This window comes from Nycticebus coucang, chromosome 12 (genome assembly GCF_027406575.1).
Source record: "Nycticebus coucang isolate mNycCou1 chromosome 12, mNycCou1.pri, whole genome shotgun sequence".
In the NCBI taxonomy this organism is placed as follows: Eukaryota; Metazoa; Chordata; class Mammalia; order Primates; family Lorisidae; genus Nycticebus; species Nycticebus coucang.
Genome location: NC_069791.1, coordinates 40,321,049 through 40,347,174, shown reverse-complemented (window position 1 = coordinate 40,347,174; position 26,126 = coordinate 40,321,049). Strand labels below are relative to the sequence as shown.

General features: G+C 36.3%; 1 protein-coding gene across 26 annotated transcripts in view; it reads left to right on the top strand.

Annotated features, from left to right (window-relative positions):
* PLEKHA5 (pleckstrin homology domain containing A5) overlaps positions 1-26,126 on the top strand; it is a 254,799-nt gene that overhangs the window by 136,659 nt on the left and 92,014 nt on the right. For 15 of the 26 annotated variants that reach the window (XR_008373504.1, XR_008373503.1, XM_053558106.1 and 12 more), the window contains 8 exons: positions 2,213-2,296; positions 3,320-3,440; positions 7,116-7,220; positions 9,009-9,081; positions 15,575-15,675; positions 20,825-20,940; positions 21,226-21,243; positions 24,589-25,056. Coding sequence is in view for 23 of the 26 variants with exons in the window: in XM_053558106.1 (XP_053414081.1) it covers positions 2,213-2,296; positions 3,320-3,440; positions 7,116-7,220; positions 9,009-9,081; positions 15,575-15,675; positions 20,825-20,940; positions 21,226-21,243; positions 24,589-25,056 (1,086 nt within the window). In the remaining 3 variants the exon portion in view is untranslated. Of the gene's footprint in view, positions 1-2,212; positions 2,297-3,319; positions 3,441-7,115; positions 7,221-9,008; positions 9,082-15,574; positions 15,676-15,696; positions 17,748-20,824; positions 20,941-21,225; positions 21,244-24,588; positions 25,057-26,126 lie in introns of those variants that run through there. The other 11 variants (XM_053558115.1, XM_053558123.1, XM_053558105.1 and 8 more) reach the window with 3 other exon arrangements.

Here is a 26,126-nt window from a genome sequence, read left to right as displayed (position 1 = left end):
TGTTTATTACATAGATTCATATCCCACAGGAGACCTCTAAGTTCCCACTGTGTTGGTTTTTAATTAACAAGTAAGAAAACAACTTGCGTATTTTTTATATAGTGAAACTATCACCAAGATATCTAAACCCAACAATTCTTAACGCCTATTGAATTACATCTGTAAAAAGACAAAAACACCATAAAAACCTGATAATTTAGTAATCCTTTATGCTTTTTAGACCAGTTAATTTAAGGAGTAACAGAAACATTATATTCCATTAATAATTCTACTGTTAAAATATTCAATATCTTAATTTTTTAAATTGTGTTTGTGCTTTTTTAAAAAAAATTGATTTCTGTTTTATTTAATGGATAAAATTTCAGGGTATTGTGTTACCAGTTTTTAAAAAGTGAAAATTAGTACTTGGAAAAAGAACTTAAGTACATGAAGTTTACCCAAAAGTTTGCAGCTTATGGTTGTAGACTTCCCCTCAATACACATGTAATAATCTTTTAAGAGTAACAAAGTAGGGCAGCGCCTGTGGCTCAGTCGGTAAGGCGCTGGCCCCATATACCGAGGGTGGCGGGTTCAAACCTGGCCCCCGCTTAACTGCAACCAAAAAATAGCCGGGCGTTGTGGCGGGCGCCTGTAGTCCCAGCTACTCGGGAGGCTGAGGCAGGAGAATCGCTGAAGCCCAGGAGCTGGAGGTTGCTGTGAGCTGTGTGAGGCCACGGCAGTCTACCGAGGGCTATAAAGTGAGACTCTGTCTCTATTAAAAAAAAAAAAAAGAGAGAGAGAGAAACAAAGTAGGGGCGGCGCCTGTGGCTCAGTGGGCAGGGCACCGGCCCCATATACCAAGGGTGCCAGGTTCAAACCCAGCCCTGGCCAAACTGCAACAAAAAAATAGCCAGGCATTGTGGCAGGCGCCTGTAGTCCCAGCTACTCAGGAGGCTGAGGCAAGAGAATCGCCTAAGCCCAGGAGTTGGAGGTTGCTGTGAGTTGTGTGATGCCACAACACTCTACTGAGGGCAATAAAATGAGACTCTGGTCTCTACCAAAAAAAAAAGTAACAAAGTAATAGTCAACATAATATGCAAAAATGCAAACATTTTCTCCATAATGAAAGTAAATTTTCTAGAACCAGTCATGCCAACAATCTTTTCTTCTAAGCTGATTTATGGTATATGACCTGACAAAAAATTTATTAGTTTATAGATGATAATGAGTATTATTTGATATGTCAATGCATATTGCATATTATTGGTGTGTCCGATATTTTTGGCTTAGATAAATAGGAGTAGGTTTTTTTTTGTTTTTTTGCAGTTTTTGACCGGGGCTGGGTTTGAACCTGCCACCTCCTGCATATGGGGCCAGCACCCTACTCCGTTGAGCCACAGGTGCCGCCCAGGAGTAGTATTTTTTCCTTCTCCTTTCAAGAAGGTAATAGAGACCTAATCTTATTGCTTGACCTAGAAAGAATGATACTTCTCAGGCAAAGGTCTTATTCTCCAAAAAGGCATCCTTTAAATCAAAGCACTTTTTTTCCCAGTATACATAACAAAAGATTGTTGTTTTCTGTTATTTCTATATTTCATTTACCTTAGATTGTTCCTCTTTCTGATTTCATTTATCTACCATGTATCTTCCTCAAATATCTATCACAAAATCATTCCCATTATGTTATTTATATAATATTATTTGAGAACGAACGCTGTAAGTTTTGCTTTTTTCGACCCTTCTACTTTTCATGTGCTGATGCCCATGTAGTACTGCTGTTAGACTTCCTCCACCAGTGTATGAATTTGGCATTAGGTCTCTGTAATGTGCCCAGTTGGATCAGAAGACAGAAGTTCATACTTATTTTTCATGACCTACCTATGAGATGTAAAATACAGTTATCATGAGGCAAATCAACAAGGTATCATGTAAAATATCAAGGTATCATGAGATGTAAAATACAGTTATCATGAGGCAAATCAACTATTTATATACCTTTATAAACAAAGGTATATAAATAGTAAAAAGGAAGGACTGAGGTCAGACTGAGGAGTGAGTAAAACTGTAAGTAGCATTTACACAACATATACACTCATGGTATATAGTAGAAAAGGTGTATTTAGGAATCTCAAAATGTGGGGGGTTGGATTTCATTTCCTTTTTTCACTAATTTTAATGTTAAATAAATGTTTAAGAACCTATATATTCACTTTCTCTTTTATTCTTATTTCAGCCATAATGAAAGGAAAGTAACCTGCAAACATCCAGTCACAGGACAGCCATCGCAGGACAATTGTATTTTTGTAGTTAATGAACAGTAAGTAAAGAGTTTCATGGAATATCTGTATTCAAAATGGGACTGACAGTAAAATTGCTGTTATCCACATTAAATTCAGTATAATTTAACAGTTTTCTTATCTGGACGTTGACAGTCAAGTATAACAGAATGCTAGCTGTTTATTATGTGTATAGTATGGAAACCCTACCTTTTCTTCATGAGGGGTGTAATTGCAAAAACTATTTTCACAGTAGTTCAAACCCGGGTAAGAAGCTCAAGAACCCAAGATACCAGTTTAGAGAAACTGTAAACTTGGTTGAATTGTTAAACTAATTTGAGCTCAGTTTTCTTATCCTTCAATCAGGGTAGTGGTAATTACAATTTCACAGAATTTTCATAAGTATTAAATTATTTATGTGTAAAAATGTTTTATGCACTATAAAGCTATTTGCAAATAATAATTATTGCTATTATTGTTGTATTAGAATATTTAATCTTGTAGTTCATTTTTAATTTTCCAGTTGGATGACCAAGTAGAATATCTATAATAATGCCTATTAAAATGAACATGACAGTAACTTATTTTTTTTTTTTTTTTTTTTTGAGACAGAGCCTCAGGCTGTCGCCCGGGGTAGAGTGCTGTGGCATCACAGCTCACAGCAACCTCAGACTCCTGGGCTTAAGTGATTCTTCTTGCCTCAGCCTCCCAAGTAGCTGGGACTACAGGCACTCACCACAATGCCTGGCTATTTTTTTGGTTGTAGTTTTCATTGTTGTTTGGCAAGCCTGGGTTGGATTCGAACCCGCCAGCTCTGGTGTATGTGACTGGCGCCTTAGTCCCTTGAGCTACAGGCGCCGAGCCAATAGTAACTTATTTTAAGGATAGAAATATTTCATTTAAAGTAGTTGTAAATATTAAGCTCTGCCTCTAGAGTAACTAGGATCTTACTACAGTGAAAAAGTGGGACACTCACATTGTTAACTTAAGCAACTAGGGAAGTGTTACTATAAAGTAGTTCACTGTATGGCAAGTTCTAGCATTTCGACATATTATATTTTCAGGACCGTTGCAAGCATGACATCTGAAGAAAAGAAGGAACGACCTATAAGTATGATAAATGAAGCTTCTAACTATAGTATGACATCAGATTATGCAGTGCATCCAATGAGCCCTTTAGGCAGAGTAAGTTGTTTTGCTTACCGTTAATTATTAATTAGTAGTCAATGTGTAATACTGTTATCATAGTGGACTTAGAATTAGTATAATTCCATTAGAATTACAGAGGAATCGTTACGTTTTTATTACATGAATTTAGTTATATTGGAGGAATTGATATAAAGCAATATCTTGAAATAAAAATATAATAAGATTATAATTTAATGACTTATGTTTTTTTAAATGCCAAGTTTAGATCTTGAACAAATACAGTGTATAATGATGTTTGTGTGAGAGAGTGAGCATTTTTAAGTTTTAAGGGTGAAGATTAATATAATACCTACAAATCACATTTCCTGGCTAAGAATCCTTAGATTAAGGAGACATTATTATTGTAATTGTTTTAGTGTATAGAATAAATTATGTTTATTATAAAGAAATGGATGATAGGTAATTATAATAGTACTCTAAACTCAAAGGATATTACAAGTAAATGTAAATTTTCAAATAATATACTTTCTAATTGTTATTAAATAACACTGATGAACAGAATAATAATTAGTATATTTTAATTAACATCTAGGGAAATACATAAATGGATTGAGGGCCGCCAGGTCTTTGGATAGAAAGTTGAACCTGTGTCTCTAACTTTACACCAAAAATTTTCCAAATAGATCCATTATTGAAATGTAAGAAACAAAACTATAAAAACACTATAGAAAACAGTGGGAGATTTTTAAAAAAATAAAAACTTCAACTACAGATGGAATTCCTAAATAAGAAATAAAACCCAGAAGTAATAATACTAAAAAATGAGAAATTCAACCATATGTAATTATCCATGCAAAATATCTGCAATTCATAGAACAATTAGGGAATAGTCCTTTTATAATTGAAGAAGTGCTGGTAATCAATAAGAAAAGGTTCCAACTCTGGTGAACATGAGTTTAAATAAGGGGAAAGGCTTCTTAGTTTAAAATGGGCAAATTATGCAAAGTTAGTTTCTAGAAAAGAAAATGGAATTTACTCTTAAATATATGAAAAAGATGCTTAGCCTCATCTATAATATGAAAAGTACTAATGAAAACCAGGAAAAGACACCATTTTTCACTTATCAGATTTGCAAAGTTCAGAAAGTTCTATACCACAGCACGTTGACAAGGGTATAGGTATATAAATAGGCATTTAGGTATTCTGTTAAATAGTGAGGTCCAAGAAATAGTGGAACAGAAGAATGGATACGTGGTCACTACCAAAGCAGGCTGCGTTATGCTCCGTTATCCACTTCCAAGCAGAGACGGCAGCGTCCTTTCTGTCCTTTGTGATTTACCCGTGCATGTGTCGGTCTGCTCAGCTTTCATCAGTGTTGCTAGGAGGGCTTCATTTGTTTCTGTCTGCATGGAGTTTACATTTCTTGATTTTTCAGTATCTCAAAACTTTCGTAATGACCCATGTATCATATATGTACTCATCTAACTATGACAACAGTTATTTATTTAGATGGATAGACATATATACACTGAGCAGTACTGTGTGAGTGGGATTGGCTGGGTGCTAGAGCCTAGGGGTGAAGATAAACTGATCCTTAGTGTCCTTTTCGTACCATTTGAGTTGTATATTGTGTTTACGCCTTATCCGTTTGAAAGTAGATTAAAATTTATCCAGGAAACCAGCTTTAGGAAAAATGTTCACATTGGGCCTTAAAATTCTATTATGTCCTGATCCTGCTCACTACCATCACCAACATGCAGGGCACCACTCTGCCTCTGTGTGGTACCCGTAGCTGCCAGGGCGGCCCTGGGGCCTGCACCCCAGTGCTGCCACTGCCCAGTTAGCTGCTACTGCCATGGCAGAGTTGGATGCTCGCTGGGTGGCATACTTTAACAAGCCAGATACAGATGCCTGAGAATTCCGTAAAGAGATGAACATGCTTGTTAGCTATGATCTGGTTCCAGAACCTAAAATCATGGATGCTGCTTTGCAAACATGCAGGCAATTAAATGATTATGCTAGTGCATTTCTCATCCTAGATATTATTAAGGATAAAGCAGGACTTTAAAAGGAAATCTACCTCTTTGTCATGCAGGAATTTGGATCAATTTTTTTTTTTCTTTTGGAGGCATAGTCTCACTCCATCACTCTGGTTAGAGTGCTTTAGTGTCATCATAGCTCACAGCAATCTCAAACTTTTGGGCTCAAGTGATCCTCTTGCCTCAGCCTCCTCAGTAGCGAGGACTACAGGTGTACACCACCACACCTGACTAGTTTTAGTAGACTGGGTCTTGCTCTTGCTCAGGCTGGTCTCAAACTCCTAAACTCAAGCAGTATACCTGCTTTGGCTTCTCACAGTGCCAGGACTACAGGTATGAGCCACTGCACCTGGCCTTGGTCCCCCTTTAAATGAATTGGGAATCTCCACTCCAAAGGAACTGGGCCTTAGAATTTATTGCTATTACTACTTGATTATAAACAGTCACTGATGATAACATATCATTTTACTTGAAACAGTTATTGATTTCCAAACTGTTTAATGGTAACATGGGCTTTACCATTAATACACATAAAAAGGAAATGAAGCCAGATATGGTGGCTCACGCCTGTAATCACAGCACTCTGGGAGGTTGAGGTGGGAGGACCCATTGAGCTCAGGAGTTTGAGACCAGTCTGAGCAAGCACCAAACCTCCATCTCTACTAAAGATAGAAAAATTAGCCAGGCGTTGTGGTAGGTGCCTGTCGTCCTAGCTACTCAGGTGGCTGAGGATTGCTTGAATCCAAGAGCATGAGGTTGCTGTGAGCTAGGCTTACGCCAGGACACTCCAGCCTGGGGCAAGAGTGAGACTCCGGCTCCAAAAAAGTGGGGAGGGCATGAATTTAAACTGAAAAAAAAAAAAAAAAAAAAATTGTATCATGTCCTAATAAAAACTTTACAAAACAAAATTCAAAAGAAATATGCTAGATTTCCTAAGATTCCAGGTAAGTTGAAAAGAGGTAATTTGGTGTTATTTACCTTTCATAGAGAAATTAAAAGTCAGCTTCATTGTTTTTATGATTGCTAGTTAACCTCTACCATTCCTGCCAAAATAAATCCTTATACTAAACTGTATTTTAAAAGGTTGTATATCCTTGTGTGTACTTTGAAGAATACAGTAAACACCATCTGTCTGGTATCATTTGAGTTCAGAGTTGTCCATAAAAAAGAAAGCACCACATGACATTAAGCAGATACCCTTCAAGTGTTGTTTTGACTTAATGTGATGTGTTTACGTTTAACATCTAAGTATTTCTCCTCTGACTGAAAGCTGTTAACTTTCTCTAATTGAGCCAACCCTACTGAATGCAGATGTAAAGCAGAGTTCTGTTGTTTGTTCTTAAAGATTTGTTGATGATTTTTACTCAAGGTCTATTCATTTTATACAACATTCAGACAAAATACTGCTACATACTATGTCTTTTTAAAAAATAGATTTTACAGGAGAGATTGTAAGACTTGTGATATCCTGAGGGGAAAATTCTTTATGCAGAATTTTTATACTCGAAACAACTAATCCAGCAAAAGTGGAATTGTAATAATTTATCTGAAAAGATTTAAGTCCTGCAAGTCTTGGGGAAATCTGAAGATATTAAAATGATGAAGATGAAAATAAGCTCAAATCTCTAGGTATTAATACCACATTTTTCGATTATGCTTTTCTTCTGTTTAGACATCACGGGCTTCAAAAAAAGTTCATAATTTTGGAAAGAGGTCAAATTCAATTAAAAGGAATCCTAATGCACCTGTGGTCAGACGAGGTTGGCTTTATAAACAGGTATTTTTTTTTTTTTCTATCTGATGTGAAACAAAGAACGGAATTAGAAGGAACCTTTTGAACTCATGTACCTAAAATAATTACATGAAACGTGTGAGATAGAGAACACACTGTGGCGCAGTCATACAAACTCTTCGATCACTTATTATCCCTGAAGAATGTCATAGAAACAGTGAAGACAGAAAAGGGAATAGACATGACGAAGACTGGAGATTGCTGTGTGTGTTATAGGTGTTTCTTCATTTAAAAATAAATACATGATGTATAAAAATGTTAGCTGAATAGCATGCTAAAATACCCCTGCAGAAAAACTTTCTGAATGTTAAAATGGACATAACTAAATAAAGGATATTTTCCATTTTTCTGTTCATTTAGAAATCCATAGAGAAAAATAAATTGTATACTTCCCCAGGCTTTATTTATAGAGAAATCAGATAATAATTTGAGGCTTTTCTGAATTTTTTTCAGATTTTGCTTCCATGCTGTCTGACTACTCTCTCTTCCTCTGCAATTTTTGTTTTGTTTTCTCTTTATTTGTTGTTATTGTACAGGGTCCACTCTCAGACACCCTGATTAGGTTGGGGTTTATATTATTGCATTGACTGGGAAACTTGATAATTAAACTTTTTGGAACCTCATTGTTACTTGTAGAATTACTAAGGATGCATGCACATTACCTCCTTGGACTTTTACATCATTTTGATTTCTTAGAAGTTACAGTGTACTTTCTGATTTGCAGCTGGGTTTTAGATAAGTAACTACCAGATAATGGAGGCGACACACTCAACCTTCAAAGGCCTTTGTCTTTATTCTGTCTCTCTGATTCTACATATTTGTAAATGATACAAAGCAAGTTAAATATTAGTTCATTGATGGTATCAATCTATTCTGATAAATACTGCTAATTTCTTTTAGATGACCTATTAATTTTTTTCATTAAAACTCATAATTTTTATTTAGAGACAATTTATGGTATTTTAACAGTCTAACATTGGAATTTATCCAAGCTAAAAAGTTTTTGGACATTTAGTTTATAATAGAAGAATTTCTCCATTTTTTAAAACTAGTCTTTCAAAGTACAAAATATGTTTAAATAGTTTAGTGCAATATTGAGCCTAATAGAGAATATGGCACTTCTTATTTAAAATAGTTCTTGTTCTTGTTTCTTTTTATTTTTATTTCTTCCTTTTTTTCTTTTTTTTTTTTTTGTATCTACTTAATTTCGTCTTGCAACTTTGCTTCATTGCCTATAGGAAAATAATTTTTTTTTAATTGTTATTTTGTTTGAACCTGATATTTTAATGAACTAAATTACTTCAATACAACTGCCAGAAAGACACTCTTTACAGGATGAATAACACCTAAACTGTACATATAAGAAGAAAAATCATTTAGGAAATATAAAGTTTCCTCATCCACGGTTATTTTAAATCATATTACCCTTGGAATAATTTTGGTTCACGTGTTTTTCATCCTGTTGAAGATTAACAATTGATTAAACCTGGCTGAGCAGATCGCACACGTGGCAGCCTATGTGCATTGTTGTCATCCTCGTAGACACATGCATTCAGATTGCTTGCAAAGAGGCTAGGCCACTTAGTAGTATCTTGCTATAATTCAAGTCCTTAGTAAACTACCTCCAAAATTATGATTGGCCTTTAATAGGTGATGTTACACACATATTGTAGATACTGTTTTAACAGCTCATTTTAAACAAATGTACCATCAGTGAGTTTTTATTGCTTAAAATGAAAATCTCTTTAAATATACTAATATTAATAAATGCAGGACAGTACTGGCATGAAGCTGTGGAAGAAACGCTGGTTTGTGCTTTCCGACCTTTGCCTCTTTTATTATAGAGGTAAGTTCACCATAAGCTGCCTCAGTGTATTATCTTGTCATTACAGTATAATATAAGAAATGTTCAGTGTCGCTTTTAAATACAAAAATGTTACAGTTCTTTGCTGTTTTATTATCAGTAGAAATATCAAGAAAATCTTTTCTTAATTGACGTATTTCTGAGTTTGGGGGCATGGCAGAAGACAGTATGGTGCTTCAGATCAGTATGAGTTTTGGTCCATTTTACATAATATGATTTATTTTACAGAGCATATGGATCGTCACTCTGTAATGCTGACCTTGAATTCAGTGCTTATTTGATAAAATGAAGGTTCTTTTCACTTGGCAGTTTTGCCAGGTCTAATTATGGGTCCATTGGAAACCCAGTTTTCCTCCCCACCAAGTCATGTTAGAATATTAGGAACTACTATGATGTATTGATAGAAATGAAAAAAGTAAAGTACAAGGAATTTTTTTTTTTTATTCTAAACCCTTTTCATTTTAATCTAACAAAGGCAAACTTCTCTGGTTATTAAATTATCGATTAATACAATTTTAAATAAAAGTCTAGAGAAATCTCTATTCGTATACCACACAGATCTTTCATATACTGCAGATTTGATACCTGCTAACGAAAGGCATACGTAGGTGAGCTCTCCAGAGATATCTGCTTCAGCTATAGTATATAATTATGAACCTGGATAATCTCTCCTTCTCTAAAGTTTGGTCAGAAACTGTTACTAAACACTTAGATTGTCAACTCAAAATCATTTATGGCTTTTCTGGAGAACTATAAGTTAAAACATAAGAGGGTTTTAGAACTAATTAGCAGTTTTTAAATTTTTTGACTACACAAAAGATGTATAGCAAAATTCAGTGCTTGTATATTGAAGCATTATCATGCTTGTAACCCTTCAAAATTTGGAATTAGTAGAATTATTTTCATCTTTTTACTCCCATGGAAGCTGTATTTGAAGAGTACTTATGAGTCAGAATTAACCAAACCTATAAAATTTCATTTTGTCATAGAGATGTTGGTCAGGCTGCAATTGTGGTATTATCTTTAGTTAAGTGCCAAGCTTACTCAACAATTTTCCACTCTTTCAGAAAGTTAGTAGTTATGTCTCAGGCATTATTCCTAAACTTGTAATTTCTGCTTTCCTCTCTGTTTTCAGTGTAATTATAGAAAATTTAAAGCTTTAAATGACAATAATAAAGTGTTTACTTTTTCTAATTTCTAATATTAATATTATTTTTTACAAATAAAAATTTCTTAATGTTAATTTCCAACCAGAATACACTGAATTTCTTATAATCTGCTCTTGTTGCTCATGGAAAAGTGTTGCTCTTCACTTTTATTATAATAGGGAAACTTGTAATTATATTTGAAAGATGTAAAGATGAGCCAGAAGCCATGTTGAGTATGAGATTACTGTTATTAACCACCTGTGTTTTACATTCAGTGTATTACTTATTTTAGTAGTTTCCCAGACAGGAGGGACATGGAAAAGAAGAAATGTAGAAGGGAAAGAAATGTCATATAACCACTTCTGCTTTTCAGATGGTTGGAAAGACATTTATCTTAGATATTTCACTTTTTCTTATTTTTTTTTTTTTTTTCAGACAGTCTCACTTTGTCACCCTCGGTAGAGTACTGTGGCGTCATAGCTCACAGCAACCTCCAGCTCCTGGGCTTAGGCGATTCTCTTGCCTCCCAAGTAGCTGGGACTACAGGTGCCCGCCACAATACCTGGCTATTTTTTGTTGTTGTTGTTGTAGTTGACGTTGTTTGGCAGGCCCTGGCCAGGTTTGAACCCACCAGCACCAATGTATGTGGCTGACGCCCTAGCTGCCGAGCTACAGGTGCTGAGCCTATTTTCACTATTTTATCAACAGGATAGCAATAAGGAGATTTTAGTGAGGTGATCATAATAGTCTACATAGTTTTTAGTATTTACTATTGGTCAGGCACTACACTGAATGTGTTACATAGATAATCTATTTCATCTGATCCTCATGGTTACCTGATAAGGTGGGGAATCTTAGGCTCATTTCTTCTAAGAGGAAACTAATACACAAAGAGATTAGATGTTTGCCTGAGGTCTTACAGCTTGAAAGTGGCAAGGTTCCCTTAACCACAGGGTTTTGCCCCCACCCAGACATCATCTTACACACTGTGGACAACAGCCCCCATTCATTTATTCTTTATCTTTTGTAGCGTACAGTCTACTGACATACAAAGTGTATTATCAGAATTTTTTGGAAGATCAGTCCATTTTTAAAATAGATATGGAAAATAAGACAGAAAAAATAAGCGACTTGCTATTTTTTTATTACAATAGATTGGCAACCAGCAACTCTTAGAAGCCCAAGCTCTCACTGTTTTTGCTTTGTAGCTGGAATGCAGTGAGCCCGCTGTTACAGAGCACTGGGCTAACTGTATTCCAGGGTTGGGAACCTGTGGCCTCATGGACACTGGGTCCTTCTGGATTCTTTACTGTGACCTTTTGACTGAATCCAAATTTTATAGTATAAATCCTAGACAAGTCTTTAGTCTGTTGACAAAACTTATCATGAAACTTAATTCATTTGACAGATATTTATTGAGTAAGACCCTTCCAGGTGCTGCCAAAACTAAAGTCTAAAGCTCTCATGAAGCTTACATTGTAGAGAGATCAAGGAGACAATAAATATGCTCAAAAATAAAAAAGACCATCATCAGTGCTTTTAGGACAACAAGGTTGAAATATAAAAGGCAGGCATGGCAGAAAGGCCTCTTTGGCCAGGTACCCTGAGTGGATGTCTTAGATAGCAAAATCTCAATTATAAAGAGGAGAGCGAGGGGAGTATTCCGGGGGGGTGGGGTGTGAATAGTGCAAAGGCACTATTATATATATTATATAGTGCAAATAGAAGAGTGTTTAGGATTGTTAAAGAAGCAGAAAGAAATCAGTGTACTGAACTGGGAGGCTAGCAATAGAAAAAGGTGGGAGAAATGGAGAACTCCATGTAGGACTTTTTAGGAGCTTGGATTCTACTGTGAATGCCATAAGGAAACAATTGAATGTTTTCAAGCATAAGAATTATATGCTTTGGTATCCCTTAAAAAGCTCACTCAAGCTGCTGCTATTGGAGAATAGATTGTAAAGGAGAAAGAAAGGACTGGAGAGACTAGTTAGGCGTTACTGTGTGGTGGTGATAAAGACCTGGACTAAGGTGGTAGCTTGCCAGTGAGCTCTTTTGATGCACCCAGTGCCATATGAAGATGCAAAAATGAATAAAATAAACCCTGTCCTTGTAGAACTCACGGATTAGCTGAAGGAAGCTGGAAAGAATAGCATAGTAAATGCTCAGTTAGGCTGAATGAGATTTGGCCAGGCCTGTGCAAGGAAAGAAAGGTGATTTGGGCAAAGGGCTTCTAATGTGCAAAGCATGAGTATGCTTGGTATATTTGTAAAACTATACGTAAAACTTGCATTGCTGGAAGACCCAGCAAGAGTTAAGGCTTGAAAGGCAGATGGAGGCACAACAGGGCATTTGTTTGCCACCCTAATGATTTAAACTCTTTATCTTGAATGCAAAAGTAATAATAGGACCAGGTAATAATAGGACCAGGGAGCTGTTAACAGAGTATTAAAGCATTCCAGGTTGGAAGTGAAAATTGGTAATATTTACCCAGCTATAATTATATTTCTTATCTTGTACTTTAACCTAAGTAACAATGGGAAATCTGAACTGTCACTTGACTCCAATAAAATGTGGAGATTTTATGACTCCTGTCTCAGGTTTTGTTCCCTAGGATGCAAACTCTGTAATGGAGACTGGTATGTAGGAGATTTTCTAGGGAGTGTTCTGGGAACCACGAGCTGTGGCAAGAAAGGAAAGGAAGGGAAACAGGGCAGAGGGAGAAAGTGAGCAGGCATGCCTTCTCAAAAAAGCCTCAGCTGATCATTTGGCAAGTTCATTCATTCTGCACACACTCCTCTGTGCCTACTCTTTGCCTGGCGGTCTGTGAAACACTCAAGATGATAGAAGGTAAAACAGTACTTAGGTCAGGTTTCATAATTATATAACTAAATAGAATAATATCAGGACAGGGAACATTTGAAGGCTGTAGTAAAGAACTTCTAGGATGATCATTTGATAGAAGATGAAGATTTTATATGCTGTGCCTTTATTTTATATTAGAATGGCAGTATTTATTGAGCACAACTATTTGCTGAGTTCTTTATGCGTATTAATTCATTCAACCCTCATAACAATCTTTTGAGCTAAGTTCTGTTATTCCCAGTTTTAAGGATGATGAAACAGTTATCAAGCATCAATAACTTGCCCCAAATCTCACAGCCAGATAGTGTTGGGCTGGAAAACAATTGTCAGGTAATCCAGGGAAATCCCTCTGTGCTATAATATTCTGAAGCAACTTTAGGAATACAATTTTGTTAGGGAACACAGAAGAATATATTATTTGGTTAAAATGATTTTTAATAAAGATGACTTCATGAGCTATATCTGATTATACCCTTTATTATATAAATATAAAATTGGATTGAAAATTAAGGTCTGACTCATTCTTTCAGATTGTCTCTCATTCCATAATTGATGACTACTTTCCAACCTTTTTTTTACCTTTTAGACTGAATCTGAACTTTTGTTCATTCGTTTTGTATTAATGAACTGTACCTGAATGAGCATAGTATAGTAATCGCAGAACTTTGTTCCATTATTTGAAGAAAAGTTGTAGGAAAAAAAACCCATTTAATGTAACTTTTTCCCTTTTGGAATTTTTACCACATACTCTAGAAATTAGGAGGAAATAAATAAAACACAGAGCAAGAATAAAAAGAATTATTTTCCTTGTGTGGCTTTTCTCATTGGTGAGTTCAACCTGATGCACAGCTTTATGAGAGCTTTATGAGCTTGTCTTATGGGTTTATAACAATGAACTACATATTTCAAGTTTCATAAACATATCTGCCCTCAAGCAGCAAGTTAATATTGTGAATCTATGCTATGTCAAGAGTAATGTTTTCTCATTTTCTTAGGCATATATTATGTGCTTCCCTCAAAGGCCTAGAATTTATTTGCACTACTCTGTTTTATATCAAAATGCCTTCTAAAAGGAAACCTTCAAAGTTAAATGTTTTTAAAAGCATATCATTTTGGGCAGTGCCTATGGTTCAGTGGGTAGGGCACCAGCCCCATATACTGAGGGTGGTGAGTTCGAACCCGGCCCCGGCCAAACTGCAACAAAAAATAGTGGGGCATTGTGGCAGGCTCCTGTAGTCCCAGCTACTTGGGAGGCTGAGGCAGGAGAATCACCTAAGCCCAGGAGCTGGAGGTTGCTGTGAGCTGTGACACTACGGTACTCTACCAAGGGTGATAAAGTGAGACTCTGTCTCTAAAAAAAAGAAAAAAACATATAATTTTTATAGCTTAGTTTGAAATATGTATTCATATATTCAACAATTTTTTTTTTAGCATCTATTTTCATTCTAATTATCTTCATGGGCTGGGCACAGTGGCTCACACCTATAATCTCCCAGCACTTTTGGGGTGTAGACAGGAAGCTCTCTTGAGGCCAGGAGTTTGAGACCAGGGTAGGCAGCATAATGGAGAAAAAACTAAAAGCAAAAAATAATAATAATGAGTAAAACAGGCTCAGCGCCTGTGGCTCAAACCGCTAAGGCGCCAGCCACATACACCTGAGCTCCAGCCTGGGCCTGCCAAACAACAATGACAGCTGCAACCAAAAAATACCCGAGCGTTGTGGTGGGTGCCTGTTGTCCCAGCTACTTGGGAGGCTGAGGCAAGAGAAACGCTTAAGCCCAGGAGTTGGAGGTTGCTGTGAGTTGTGATGCCATGGCACTCTACCAAGGGTGACAGCTTGAGGCTCTGTCTCAAAAATAATAATAATAATAATAATGAGCAAAACATACAATTTGGCAAAGGAATTGAGTTTAGGAAATGGTAACATTCCCAGAGGAGAATAGAGATAGTTTTAAAAAACAATAGTCAAGAAAAAGATTTTGTTGATGACACTTTGAGCAAAGACTGAAGGATGTAAGCAAGTGAGCTGTGTATTTATCTGAATTTAGAATGGTTGGGCATTTAAATCCTACCAGCAATGTGTGTAAATTAATTCTTTAAAGTTTCTGTGCCATCACTTAAATGTTAATATATTTTCAGTGAATCACATTCAAAAGGGTTTTGTAAAATGTCATAAATGTACCAAACAAATGTACGCTATTTTTATGTATGACTATTTTTAGATGTGTGGGATCAATTCGCTGTTCACTTAGGATGGGAGAGCTCATTGAAAATAAAGAGATATAAATCCTTCTGCTATTTCATATTTTCATTTAAAGCCTTACAAAGACCTGCTTAAACATGAACATGTTCATTTATATATTATGCAATAACCTTTTTGATTTGGCCAAAATAGATCTTGAGAAAATTTATTCTGCTCCATGAGAACATTTAAAATTCTAATCACATGTTAAATTATCTCTTAGATGAGAAAGAAGAGGGTATTCTGGGAAGCATACTATTACCAAGTTTTCAGATAGCCATGCTTACCTCTGAGGATCACATTAATCGCAAATACGCTTTTAAGGTAAAGAAGTAATCATTCCTTTTAATTTTGTGTTTAAAACTTGTGTTGATTAGCACTTAAAGGAAAACAAACAAATTAAAGCTCATTATCAAATTCAAAAAAAAAACTTGTGTTGATTAAAATGGATATTGTTTATAGATTTATTATAATAGTTTTTATATTTAAAATGTATTAATGGTTTTTCGGTTTTGTAGGAGAATTTCTCTTTAATTAGGAAGCATTGCTGAAGTATTTAGGGGTCAGCTGTATCCGATGTTTTCAGATGGTTCTAGGTAAAGCAAACATGTCACAATGGTAATGATTGATGAATATAACTATGGGTGTTCTGGTAATCTCTGTACTGTTCTTTCAAGGTTGTCATGTGTTTGAACTCTTGTGATTAAATTTAAGGGGAGAGTACTATACGAGACAACTTGAGTTTTGCAACACGATATGTTTATGAACTTACAGAATAATTACTAAGATATTCTTAGGTCTAACTGTGTTGTGATCATCAGATAGTTTACAGAGAATATTCAAGTTGAGATTTAAATCTGCTCTTATTAACACTTCAACTGCTATTTGAGTTTTATTTAACTTACACTAGGTTTGAGTGTAGTGTAAGCACATCTCTTGCTCACTGACGGCCACACTAGGGAAAAAAATTATTTCCTTGAAGCCACGGTGTTTTATTAGATCAAGAGACATGTGAATTGTGTATGCTTCACAAGACCATAGGCTCAAAACTAGCATGCATTAAATACAACTCACAAGGCAGTTAATGTGCTTGACCTAATAAAACATCATGGCCCCAAGGGAAAAAAATTTTTTCTAGTGTGGTAGTCAATGTGTTAAATCCGAGCAGACCTAAGATCCCTTCCCCTGACTAATCTCTATCCATGGTTTGTGACTCACTCTCAAGTAAAAGGCCCCTTTAATGCTAATTTGTTTAATTTTTTGTTTTCAAAACCATTCTGCATTTTTTGCTTTGTGATTATGACTAAAGTAAACTGTAGAGGCCACCTGTTTTTTAACTCAGTTTTGAATTAAGAGCTATAGGGCGTGGGTGAAGTGGCCTGTAATCCCAGCACTTGGGAGGCTGAGGCAGGTGTATTGCCTGAGCTCATGAGTTCAAGACCAGCCTGAGCCAGAGCAAGGCTCCATCTCTAAAAAATAGCCGGGCATTGTGGTGAGCACCTCCCAGCTACTTGGGAGGCTGAGGCAAGAGAATCACTTAAGCCCAAGTTTGAGGATCCTGTGAGCTGTGATGCGACAGCACTCTACTGAGAGCAACAAAGTGAGACTCTGTCTCAACGCCCCCCCCCCAAAAAAGAAAGGATTAAGAGCTCTAAAGAGTTTAAGGGGAAGGAGGGAAATGGGGATTATATACACTGCTATTTAATAATGAAAATGTCTATCCCATTACAGAATTGATTTAATTTTAAATTTCCATCCACTTTTAAACACTACTCAGTAGCTGATTTACAACTTTTGCTAATTAATGTGTTACTTTGTTAGCTATGGAAAAAAGAGTAGAAAGGCATAGTTTGAGTGGGTTGATGGGTTTGGGTAACAGATAGCTTCAATGAGAAGGTAATTTAAACAAAAAACTCAAGATAAAAGGGGGAGTAGCTTCATATTTAAATGAATTTTAGCAAAATAGACTTTATCAACAGTATAAACTAGAGAAATGGAAGTAAATGTTTTGAGATGTTATAACAGAAGTTAATACTGAAAACTTAAAATAATAACTTTATAAAGGATACATGTAGGCCTGTGTGATTTAACACTATTATTTGGCAATGGGTTTAAATTTGTTTCTTTACTTACCAATTTAGCAAATACTTCTTGGATTTGTACTGTTGGTACTATTTTGCTGGGTGCTTAACACTCTTAAAAAAATACTACAATATTTAAATAGCAATAAAAATATATTTTATCTAACTATTTGGTTTGATTTTAATTTCATTTTGTCTGTAACAAGAATAGTAATTGCTGTTTCAAATTCTCTGTTCTTGGTGATGTTTCCTCTGAATTTATGAGCTACTTCATTACAAAGTCTGTTGACATTGATGCCATGGCTTATCAGAATGGTAAGTAGAAACTTACCAGATAGTTACTGAACTCAAGTGTGGAACTTAAAGCTTGATTAGGTACTTAGATATCATCTAGTAAATATTGCCAGTGGACAGATGGCAAGAGTGAGTGGGTTTGTTGGTGTCTGAGTCTTGGCTTGAACTGGATCTTATCAGCGTACCACTAGCCCAGTGTTTCTTTTATTGATCACAAATATGGGCAGTGGTCTTCATTCATTTTTCTAAAATGCCACTTACAGAGTTCAGTGATACTGTCATGGTTTTGAGTTATTTCCATAGATAATTTTATCTCTCTTACATAGTCAAATGAGATTTCTTAGTTATATAATTATTTTGATGAGCGTGCTTATTGAAATTATTTGTATCCTAAAATAAATTTTTGAAGAAACTAATTTGACATCTTAGATAAAGCAGATTGTCAAGATCTCAGAAAAAAGTGTGTGATTCCAGATTTCTCTCATCTCTTTTTATTTAGCAGGATAACTGTATACTTAGTACTCTATCCTTTACCTCATTCTTTTTTTATAATCTTTATTATAGGTACATAAGAGTTGCATATCTTTATAGGTTGCATGTGATATTTTAATATGGGCATGCAATGTGAATTAATCAAATCAGAGCAATCGGATGTCCATCACCTCAAGCATTTATTATTTCTTTGTGTTAGGAACATATCAATTCAGGCTTGGCGCCTGTGGCTCAAGCAGCTAAGGCGCCAGCCACATACCCCTGAGCTGGCGGGTTCGAATCCAGCCTGGGCCTGCCAAACAACAATGATGGCTGCAACAAAAAATAGCCAGGCATTGTGGCGGGCACCTGTAGTCCCAGCTACTTGAGGAGGTGGAGGCAGGAGAATCACTTGAGCCCAGGAGTTGGAGGTTGCTGTGAGCTTTGATGCCACAGCACTCTACCCAGGGCGACAGCTTGAGGCTCTGTCTCCAAAAAAAAAAAAAAAAAGAACATAGGCCGGGCATGGTGGCTCACGCCTGTAGTCCCAGCACTGTGGGAGGCCGAGGCGGGTGGATTGCCTGAGCTCAGAGGTTCGAGACCTGTATGAACAGCAGTGAGCCAGAGTAAGACCCCCGTCTCTACTAACATCAAAAACAGCCACACGTTGTGGTGGGTGTCTGTAATCCCCGCTACTGGGGAGGCAAGGGGATAGAGCATCGCCAGAGGAAGAACATCTAAAAAAAGAAGAAAGAAAATGAACAACAACAAAAAAAAAAAGTACTTCAAACGAAGAATGAACAAGCAAGCTGGAATTAGAAAAAAAAAAAAAGAACATACCAATTCATACTTCTATTAGTTATTTTTAAGTATGCCCTAACTTGTTGATTATAGTCACTTTTTGTCTATCTAAACATTGATACTTACTCCTTCCCCCCTTCCCTTTTACCTCATTCTAGGTTGAAGTAGTCTTTTTTCCTTGTCTTTGAATGTCTAATAGGAAACTATTACAGGTGTATTATAATGGAGATTAAGAATGTTTTCCCCTTAGAATTCCCCACCTTGACCTTTTTTCCCTTCTTCTTTGATACAGTTATCACTGCTGCCCATCTATGCCTTGTCAGACTAAGGGTCAAGATGAGTGTCCAGTGCTCACAGCAGGTGTAGTGGGCATCTCTCATCAGCATCATTTCATTTTGTTTTCCTCTGTTACTCTGGTACAGAGACAGATTAAAGTACCATAAGGGAAAAATGTCCTTGCTGGCTAGATACTCCTTCCTCTTGAACTCCAAAATATTTACATTTTTAATTCTGAAACTTGAAAAACTTGAAGTTTAAAAGATTTAAAACTCTCAGCCAGGCATTGTGGCAGGAGCCTGTAGTCCCAGTTACTTGGGAGGCTGAGGCAAGAGAATCGCTTAAGCCCAGGAGTTTGAAGTTGCTGTGAACTGTGACACTAAGGCACTCTACCGAGGGTGACAATGAGACTCTATCTCAAAAAAAGAGAGATTTAAAACTTTTTTGTGATTCCTTATAGATGGCTATAAGCATTCTGCAAAATAATAGCAATACGTTTTGAGGACTAAAGAAATTGCTGACTCTAGGGGAAGTGCAGTAATATAATACAGTGGCTTTCAACCTTCCTAATGCCACAATGTATTTTCATTGTTAAAAAGGGGTTGCGACCCATAGGTTGAGAACTGCTGCATTAATACATTTCAATTAATTTTGTTGCTAGTTGCTGTGGAATATTATCTTTAATAAAGAGGTGTGAATTGTAGTGTAGTAAGTGAAAATTGCTAGAAATGTATAGATGGGACAGGGATCTCCTTTTCTTTCCATACACTTTTTTTTTATTGGTTCAGTTCAACTTGAGGGTACAGAGAATTAGGTTACAATGATTGCATTTGTGCATTTGTTAGGTAGAGTCCCTCTTGTGATTGTGTCCCACCCCCAGGAGATGTGCGTATACCCTAACATTGTGCCTACTGAATGGGAGCCCACCCATCCCCCTCTCTCCTCCCATCTCCCTGCTCCCTTGTTCCCTGCCCCCCACTTTGAATTCATTTGAGTTTTTCTCTTATATGAGCTTGTATTAGTTCATCTACTGGCTTCAAACTAGTATTGAATACATTGGATTCTTGCTTCTCCATTTTTTGATACTTCACTAAAAAAATGTGTTTCAACTCTATCCAGGTTAATACAAGAAATGTAAAGTCTCCATCTTTTTTAGTGGCTGAATAGTATTCCGTGGTATACATATACCACAGCTTGTTAATCCATTCCTGGGTTGGTGGGCATTTAGGTTGTTCCCACATTTTGGCAACTGTAAATTGAGCTGCAGTCAACAATCTAGTGTAAATATTCCCATACACTTTAAAAAGAAAAAATTTTAAGAGTACACACATCTAAAAACGGGTTAAGTTAGGAGAAAAAACTTTGCATTAGATCTTTTTCAATACTAATAGTTACATTTTTGAGTTATTTCTGTATTTCATGTAAAAGAAAAATCTACTTTTTTTGAAATTTGATAGCAGCAATCTATGTAAGGAACCGCTTATCTTTTTTTCTTTTTCTTTTACAGGTCCCATGTTTTTATTTAAAATGATTATATCGTTTTCAATCAGGCAGCCCATCCAAACATGCGGACCTATTATTTCTGCACTGATACAGGAAAGGAAATGGAGTTGTGGATGAAAGCCATGTTAGATGCTGCCTTGGTACAGACAGAACCTGTGAAAAGGTAAAGGCTTGTAGGAAAAATAATGGTGATTTCCACTTCCATTTTATTCCATGGCTTGCAAGTATGTCATTATCATAGTGCATATCATTTTAATAGTCGTGATATAATACCATTTTTCCTTTGAAATCAAGGAGTACTTCATGTTCTGATTAATACACCTTTTGTTGGTTTGAGATACCGCCTACATTTTTATTCCACTTTCCTCTTCACCCATTTTCACCTATCAGTGTACTGGGGTGACTCCAGAATCCTAACATTCAAACCGAATGTTCTTTCTTCCTACAGAATTACCTTTAATTTCCGGTAAGTACGTTTTTCATTGTTACCTTAAAGCTACAAAGATTTTTATCCTTTGAGATATGTTTTTTAAGACCCTAAATCTCAGAAGAGAATGTATTTTATGAAGTTAATTTAATTATGTTTTTATGTTAAGAGTTAGAGAAAATCTTCCTTAAACTTTACAAATAATGGTTGAATAATGTGCTTTTTTTAAAAAAAAAAAAAATTATATTCCTGTAATAGAAGAAGGTTTTACGATGCCACTAAGTTTTGTTTGATGTTTGGGCACATACATAAGAAAGATGATAATGTGCAAATTTGGTCTTTTCCCCCCTCCTTTCAGGAAATTAGAGATTGTTACAGTGTAAATCTTTAGCTCTTTTTTTTTTTCTCTCTTTTTAGTGTGAATTTTAATAAAATTTTTTGGGTGAAAGACTTAAGTTAATGCTGTATATTTTGAGCTATTTTTGTTAATATTGAATCTAAATTAACCAATAAGTAGTAATTAGAACTGGACAAAAACATGGAAAGAAAAGAAAAGAGGGTACAGGCTGGCATTCTTGGACACCTATTTTTAAGAACAAACACCTCAATCATATGCATATTCTAGGTCAGGAGTCAGTGTAAGGAAAATTGCTTGTGGGGTTCCACATCTAAAAATTACATGAATAAACATAAAGATGAAGTGGTTATGACTAATAACTGGAAATGTGTAGGTGAAGAGACTTAATTGGTAATCATCTATAATTTTAACTTTAGAGTCAAATTTTTAGGGAATTATTTGGAATACAGAAATTAATGTAATAACTAAAATATTTATTTCCAGATTATTCTACTATTATATGTTATACTTTTCTTAGAATTTCAGCTTCTTTCCATTTTTTATTTCATTTGAAGTGATAAAGATGATAGTCTACAAGGAACTTAACAGTTCATTGGTTATGTGCCCACACAGTTTTCAGCCACTTGTGTTTGGTGTATTTTGCTGAGTTAGGCAAGAGTAATGGAATGTTGCCAACCTGGAATCAGTCACTGTTATCCTATAGTGATTACATGTTTTCTTCTACTCCCACCTGTTGGAATTTTTACTTAATTAATTAACAATAATGTATTAATAATTACTCTGTTGCCAGGGCTAGGGTGCAGTAGCATTATCATAGCCCACCCCAACCTCCACTTCCTGCGCTCAAGCAGTCCTCCTGCCTCAGCCTCCTGAGTACTAGGACTATGGGCATGTGTCTCCATGCCTGGCTAATTTTGCTGAGGGTGGCCTTGAACTCCAGTCCTCAAGCGATCTTCCACCTCAGACTTACAAAGTTCTGAGATTAAGGGTGTGAGCTACTGCATCCTGCCTACCCATTGGCATTTTCATCCCACCCTATTTAGTCATTCAAAGTGAAAGCACCTCATTTTTATAGTATTTTATTTCATAAGTATACGGAGGTCTTGGTTTTAAGGTAATTGGCTCCTTTTGCTGTACGCACAGAATGCTTAAAATATTTATCAAGGTGTAGCACCTACGTGATAAAACATCCAATTTTTAACTAGACAGTTAATTTTATCCAGATTTACCAACTGTTTCCCCTAAACTACAATGTCATAGTACCCTAGTATGATGATCATTGATAACAAAAAAATTTTAAGTCTAATAAATATTTGATGAATGATTTCTCTAGGCCCATTCTTTTCATTTTATGTATCTCAGTGTATTTTCTACAGTAATTTAAATGTCACTTTTTAAAGTTAGATCAACAGGTTTTATATTACTTATCTTAGCATACTTTCCTAAGTCAACTTTGTTCTATTTAGAGAAAAGTCATCATAGATATCTTTTTGATTATTTCTTAAATGATAAAATCTTTGGGGAAAAACACCACCACAGTTCTAATTTAAAATAATAGTTTAGATAGACTAGAGGTAAATAATTTTTTATATCTTTTCAGGTATTTTGGTATTTAATATTCAACATTAAGTTCCCAACTTTGCCAGTGTCTAATACGGAATCCATTCTGGGAGCTGTGGTTTACATCTAGTCTAAATGCAGTAGAGCCTCTGTGAGTTGACCACCCAAGAGACTGTAACAAACAGGTCAACATCAGGAACTTCCGTTGAGTATTTGGTGTATGTCTGGTCTAGGTCAGCTTAAGGAGGTGGTCAGTGTAGGAAGGTGTTCACCTATGGATGTTCTACTGTATATGGATAGTTCAGAACTTTACTCCATCACATTTTTTCCCCCATGACCATATTCCAAATTATGTAAAATCTGTATCTATATATATCTTCATTTTATAGTTGGATATAGATTTTGTATGCACATACAGATGTATGTATTTTTCACACATCATAAAAATTGGTAGCAATGCCACAGTTAGGATGGAAGAATAATTATATACTGAGATGTGGAAGGTCGGCCAGCTCCTGAGAGGCCTCCCAGAATGGCATGATCTGGGCAGCATCAAGCAGGTTCAGGCAGTCTATTTGATCTTGTCAGAGGCTGGAAATGTTTGGGCTCAGGGAAGCTGATTCTCATCAGGAATACCTAACGTAACACCTGGAATCATGAGTAGTAAACGCGTTACCCCAGCCACATGTAATTGAGCACATTCTTCCAGTGGACAGAGCGGTAAGGAATGACAGAGTCCAATCCAGAATCACTTGATGAGATGGAATAATAAATAAGGTCTGTGCCAGCCATTCATTAGCTCATCTCTGGTTCTCACAGCAACCCTCCGGCCTTGCTGCAGCTATACCCATTTACCAAAGAGGAAGTTCAGGAGCTGTACGTTTTCCGTCCCTTGCCCAAAGATGCAGCTACTAAGAGAATTGGAAACTGAATGCATGCAGTCTGGCTTCAAGAGTCTGGCTCTAAAACCATAATCAGCTCCTCTTAAATATAAAGAGAGTTAGTCATAGGGTTCAGATCTTTGATAGCATCAGACTATAATTTCCTGCTACATCCATTTCTATAACAGACTCGTGTTTGTCTCATGAGCAACCCCTGCTGGCTGGCGGCCGTGTTGAGGTACCAGCCACTACTGTCCTTTAAGTATGAATTTTGTGGTTTAACTGTCACAGGGCAGTCTTACTTGCTTTAATTTCCAGATTTCTAATAGAGAGCCATAGGTCACTTTTTATCCTCCAGTATAGTACTTTATACACTGTTTGTTTTCTTTCCCCTTTCTGCAACACATTCTGCTGTTGAGCTTAAATGTTAAAACCACAGCATTGGGAATTTGTACAAATGGTCTGTGATGCTTTCCAGTTTCTCACCCCACCCCGATCTAAGTCAAATTTTTCCTAGATTAAATCCCAGAAATAATTCATGCTTTATTTCATCTTGTTTATTATGATTTTATTCTCTGATTTCAGAGTAGACAAGATTACATCTGAAAACGCACCAAGTAAAGAAACCAATAACATTCCCAACCACAGAGTGCTGATTAAACCAGAGATCCAAAACAATCAGAAAAATAAGGAAATAAGCAAAATTGAAGAAAAAAAGGCCTTAGAAGCTGAAAAATACGGATTTCAGAAAGATGGTCAAGATAGACCTTTAACAAAAATTAATAGTGTAAAGTTGAATTCTCTGCCATCTGAACATGATAGTGGGTTAGCATGCCCAGCTCAGACTGCACACTACAGACCAATCAATGTGAATAGTTCAGAGAACAAAACAGTCAATGTTAGCCTTGCAGATTTTAGAGGTGGAAATCACCCAAATACAGTGCCCTTACACACAGAGACTGATCGAGTCATACAGAGAACGAATTCAATGCAGCAGTTGGAACAGTGGATTAAAATCCAGAAGGGGAGAGGTCATGAAGAAGAAACCAGGGGGTAAGTGGCTTGTCCTCGTAAACCTAGGTTTCTGTGATGCTGTGTTTGTAGACATTGTTTTTGAGCCTCTGATTAAAAGTACTGGTTTAAATTGTATTTTAGGATGGGTGAGGTGGCTCACACTGGTAATCCTAGCACTGTGGGAAGCCAAGGTGGGTGGATTGCCTGAAGTCAAGAGTTCAAGACCAGCCTGAGCCAGAGGGAGACCCCGTCTCTAAAAAAAATAGCTGAATGTTGTGGTGGGCACCTATAGTCCCAGCTACTTGGGAGGCTGAGGCAAGAGAATCACTTGAGCTCAAGACTTTGAGGTTGCTGTGAGCTGTGATGCAACAGCACTCTACTGAGGACAACACAATGAAACTCTGTCTCTAAACAAATAAAATAAATTGTATTTTAGATATGTAGCATTACAGCTTCCTTACTATGTGTTTTGTTTATAGTGATCAGATACAAGTATGTTTTCTTTGTCTCACATTGTTCTGTCACCCATCTGTGCTAATGGCGAGAAGTCCTTCCTGACCCAACTGCTCCTTATTCCTGACCCAACTGCTCCTTATCAAGTTTGTTTTGGATAAGAGAAGAAGTAAGCCCGTTCTTCTCACTTCACCCCTTGTTTCTCCACTGCTATCACCTGCTAAAATTCAGAGCTATGATTAACCAGTAAAAACTTGTCCCCAGCGTCTCCATTGCCCTCCTCTGACTATGGCTTGGTGCATTACAAGGATTCCTTGAGATGAGTGATGTGGAGGCAGTGAAGGCCTGTTGCTTTCTAACTCTCAGCCTCGTTCCTGGGTTTTCTTTAAATCAGAATACATATGACTAAGTTATTGAATTTGTTCTTCTTAGCATTTATTCATTCATGTGTGTACTTGTTCTTCATATAATTTGTTATATAACTACTACATAATAATAGTAGAGCAAGAAAGTAAAATAATGAAAAAATATAGGCCAGCTTCACACAAAGATGATCGTCTGGTACACGAGACAGTTAAGCAAATGCAATACAGTGTGACAAGTACAATGAAGGAAGAACAGGGTGCTGTAAGAACAGATTTCAGGATAACCAACAT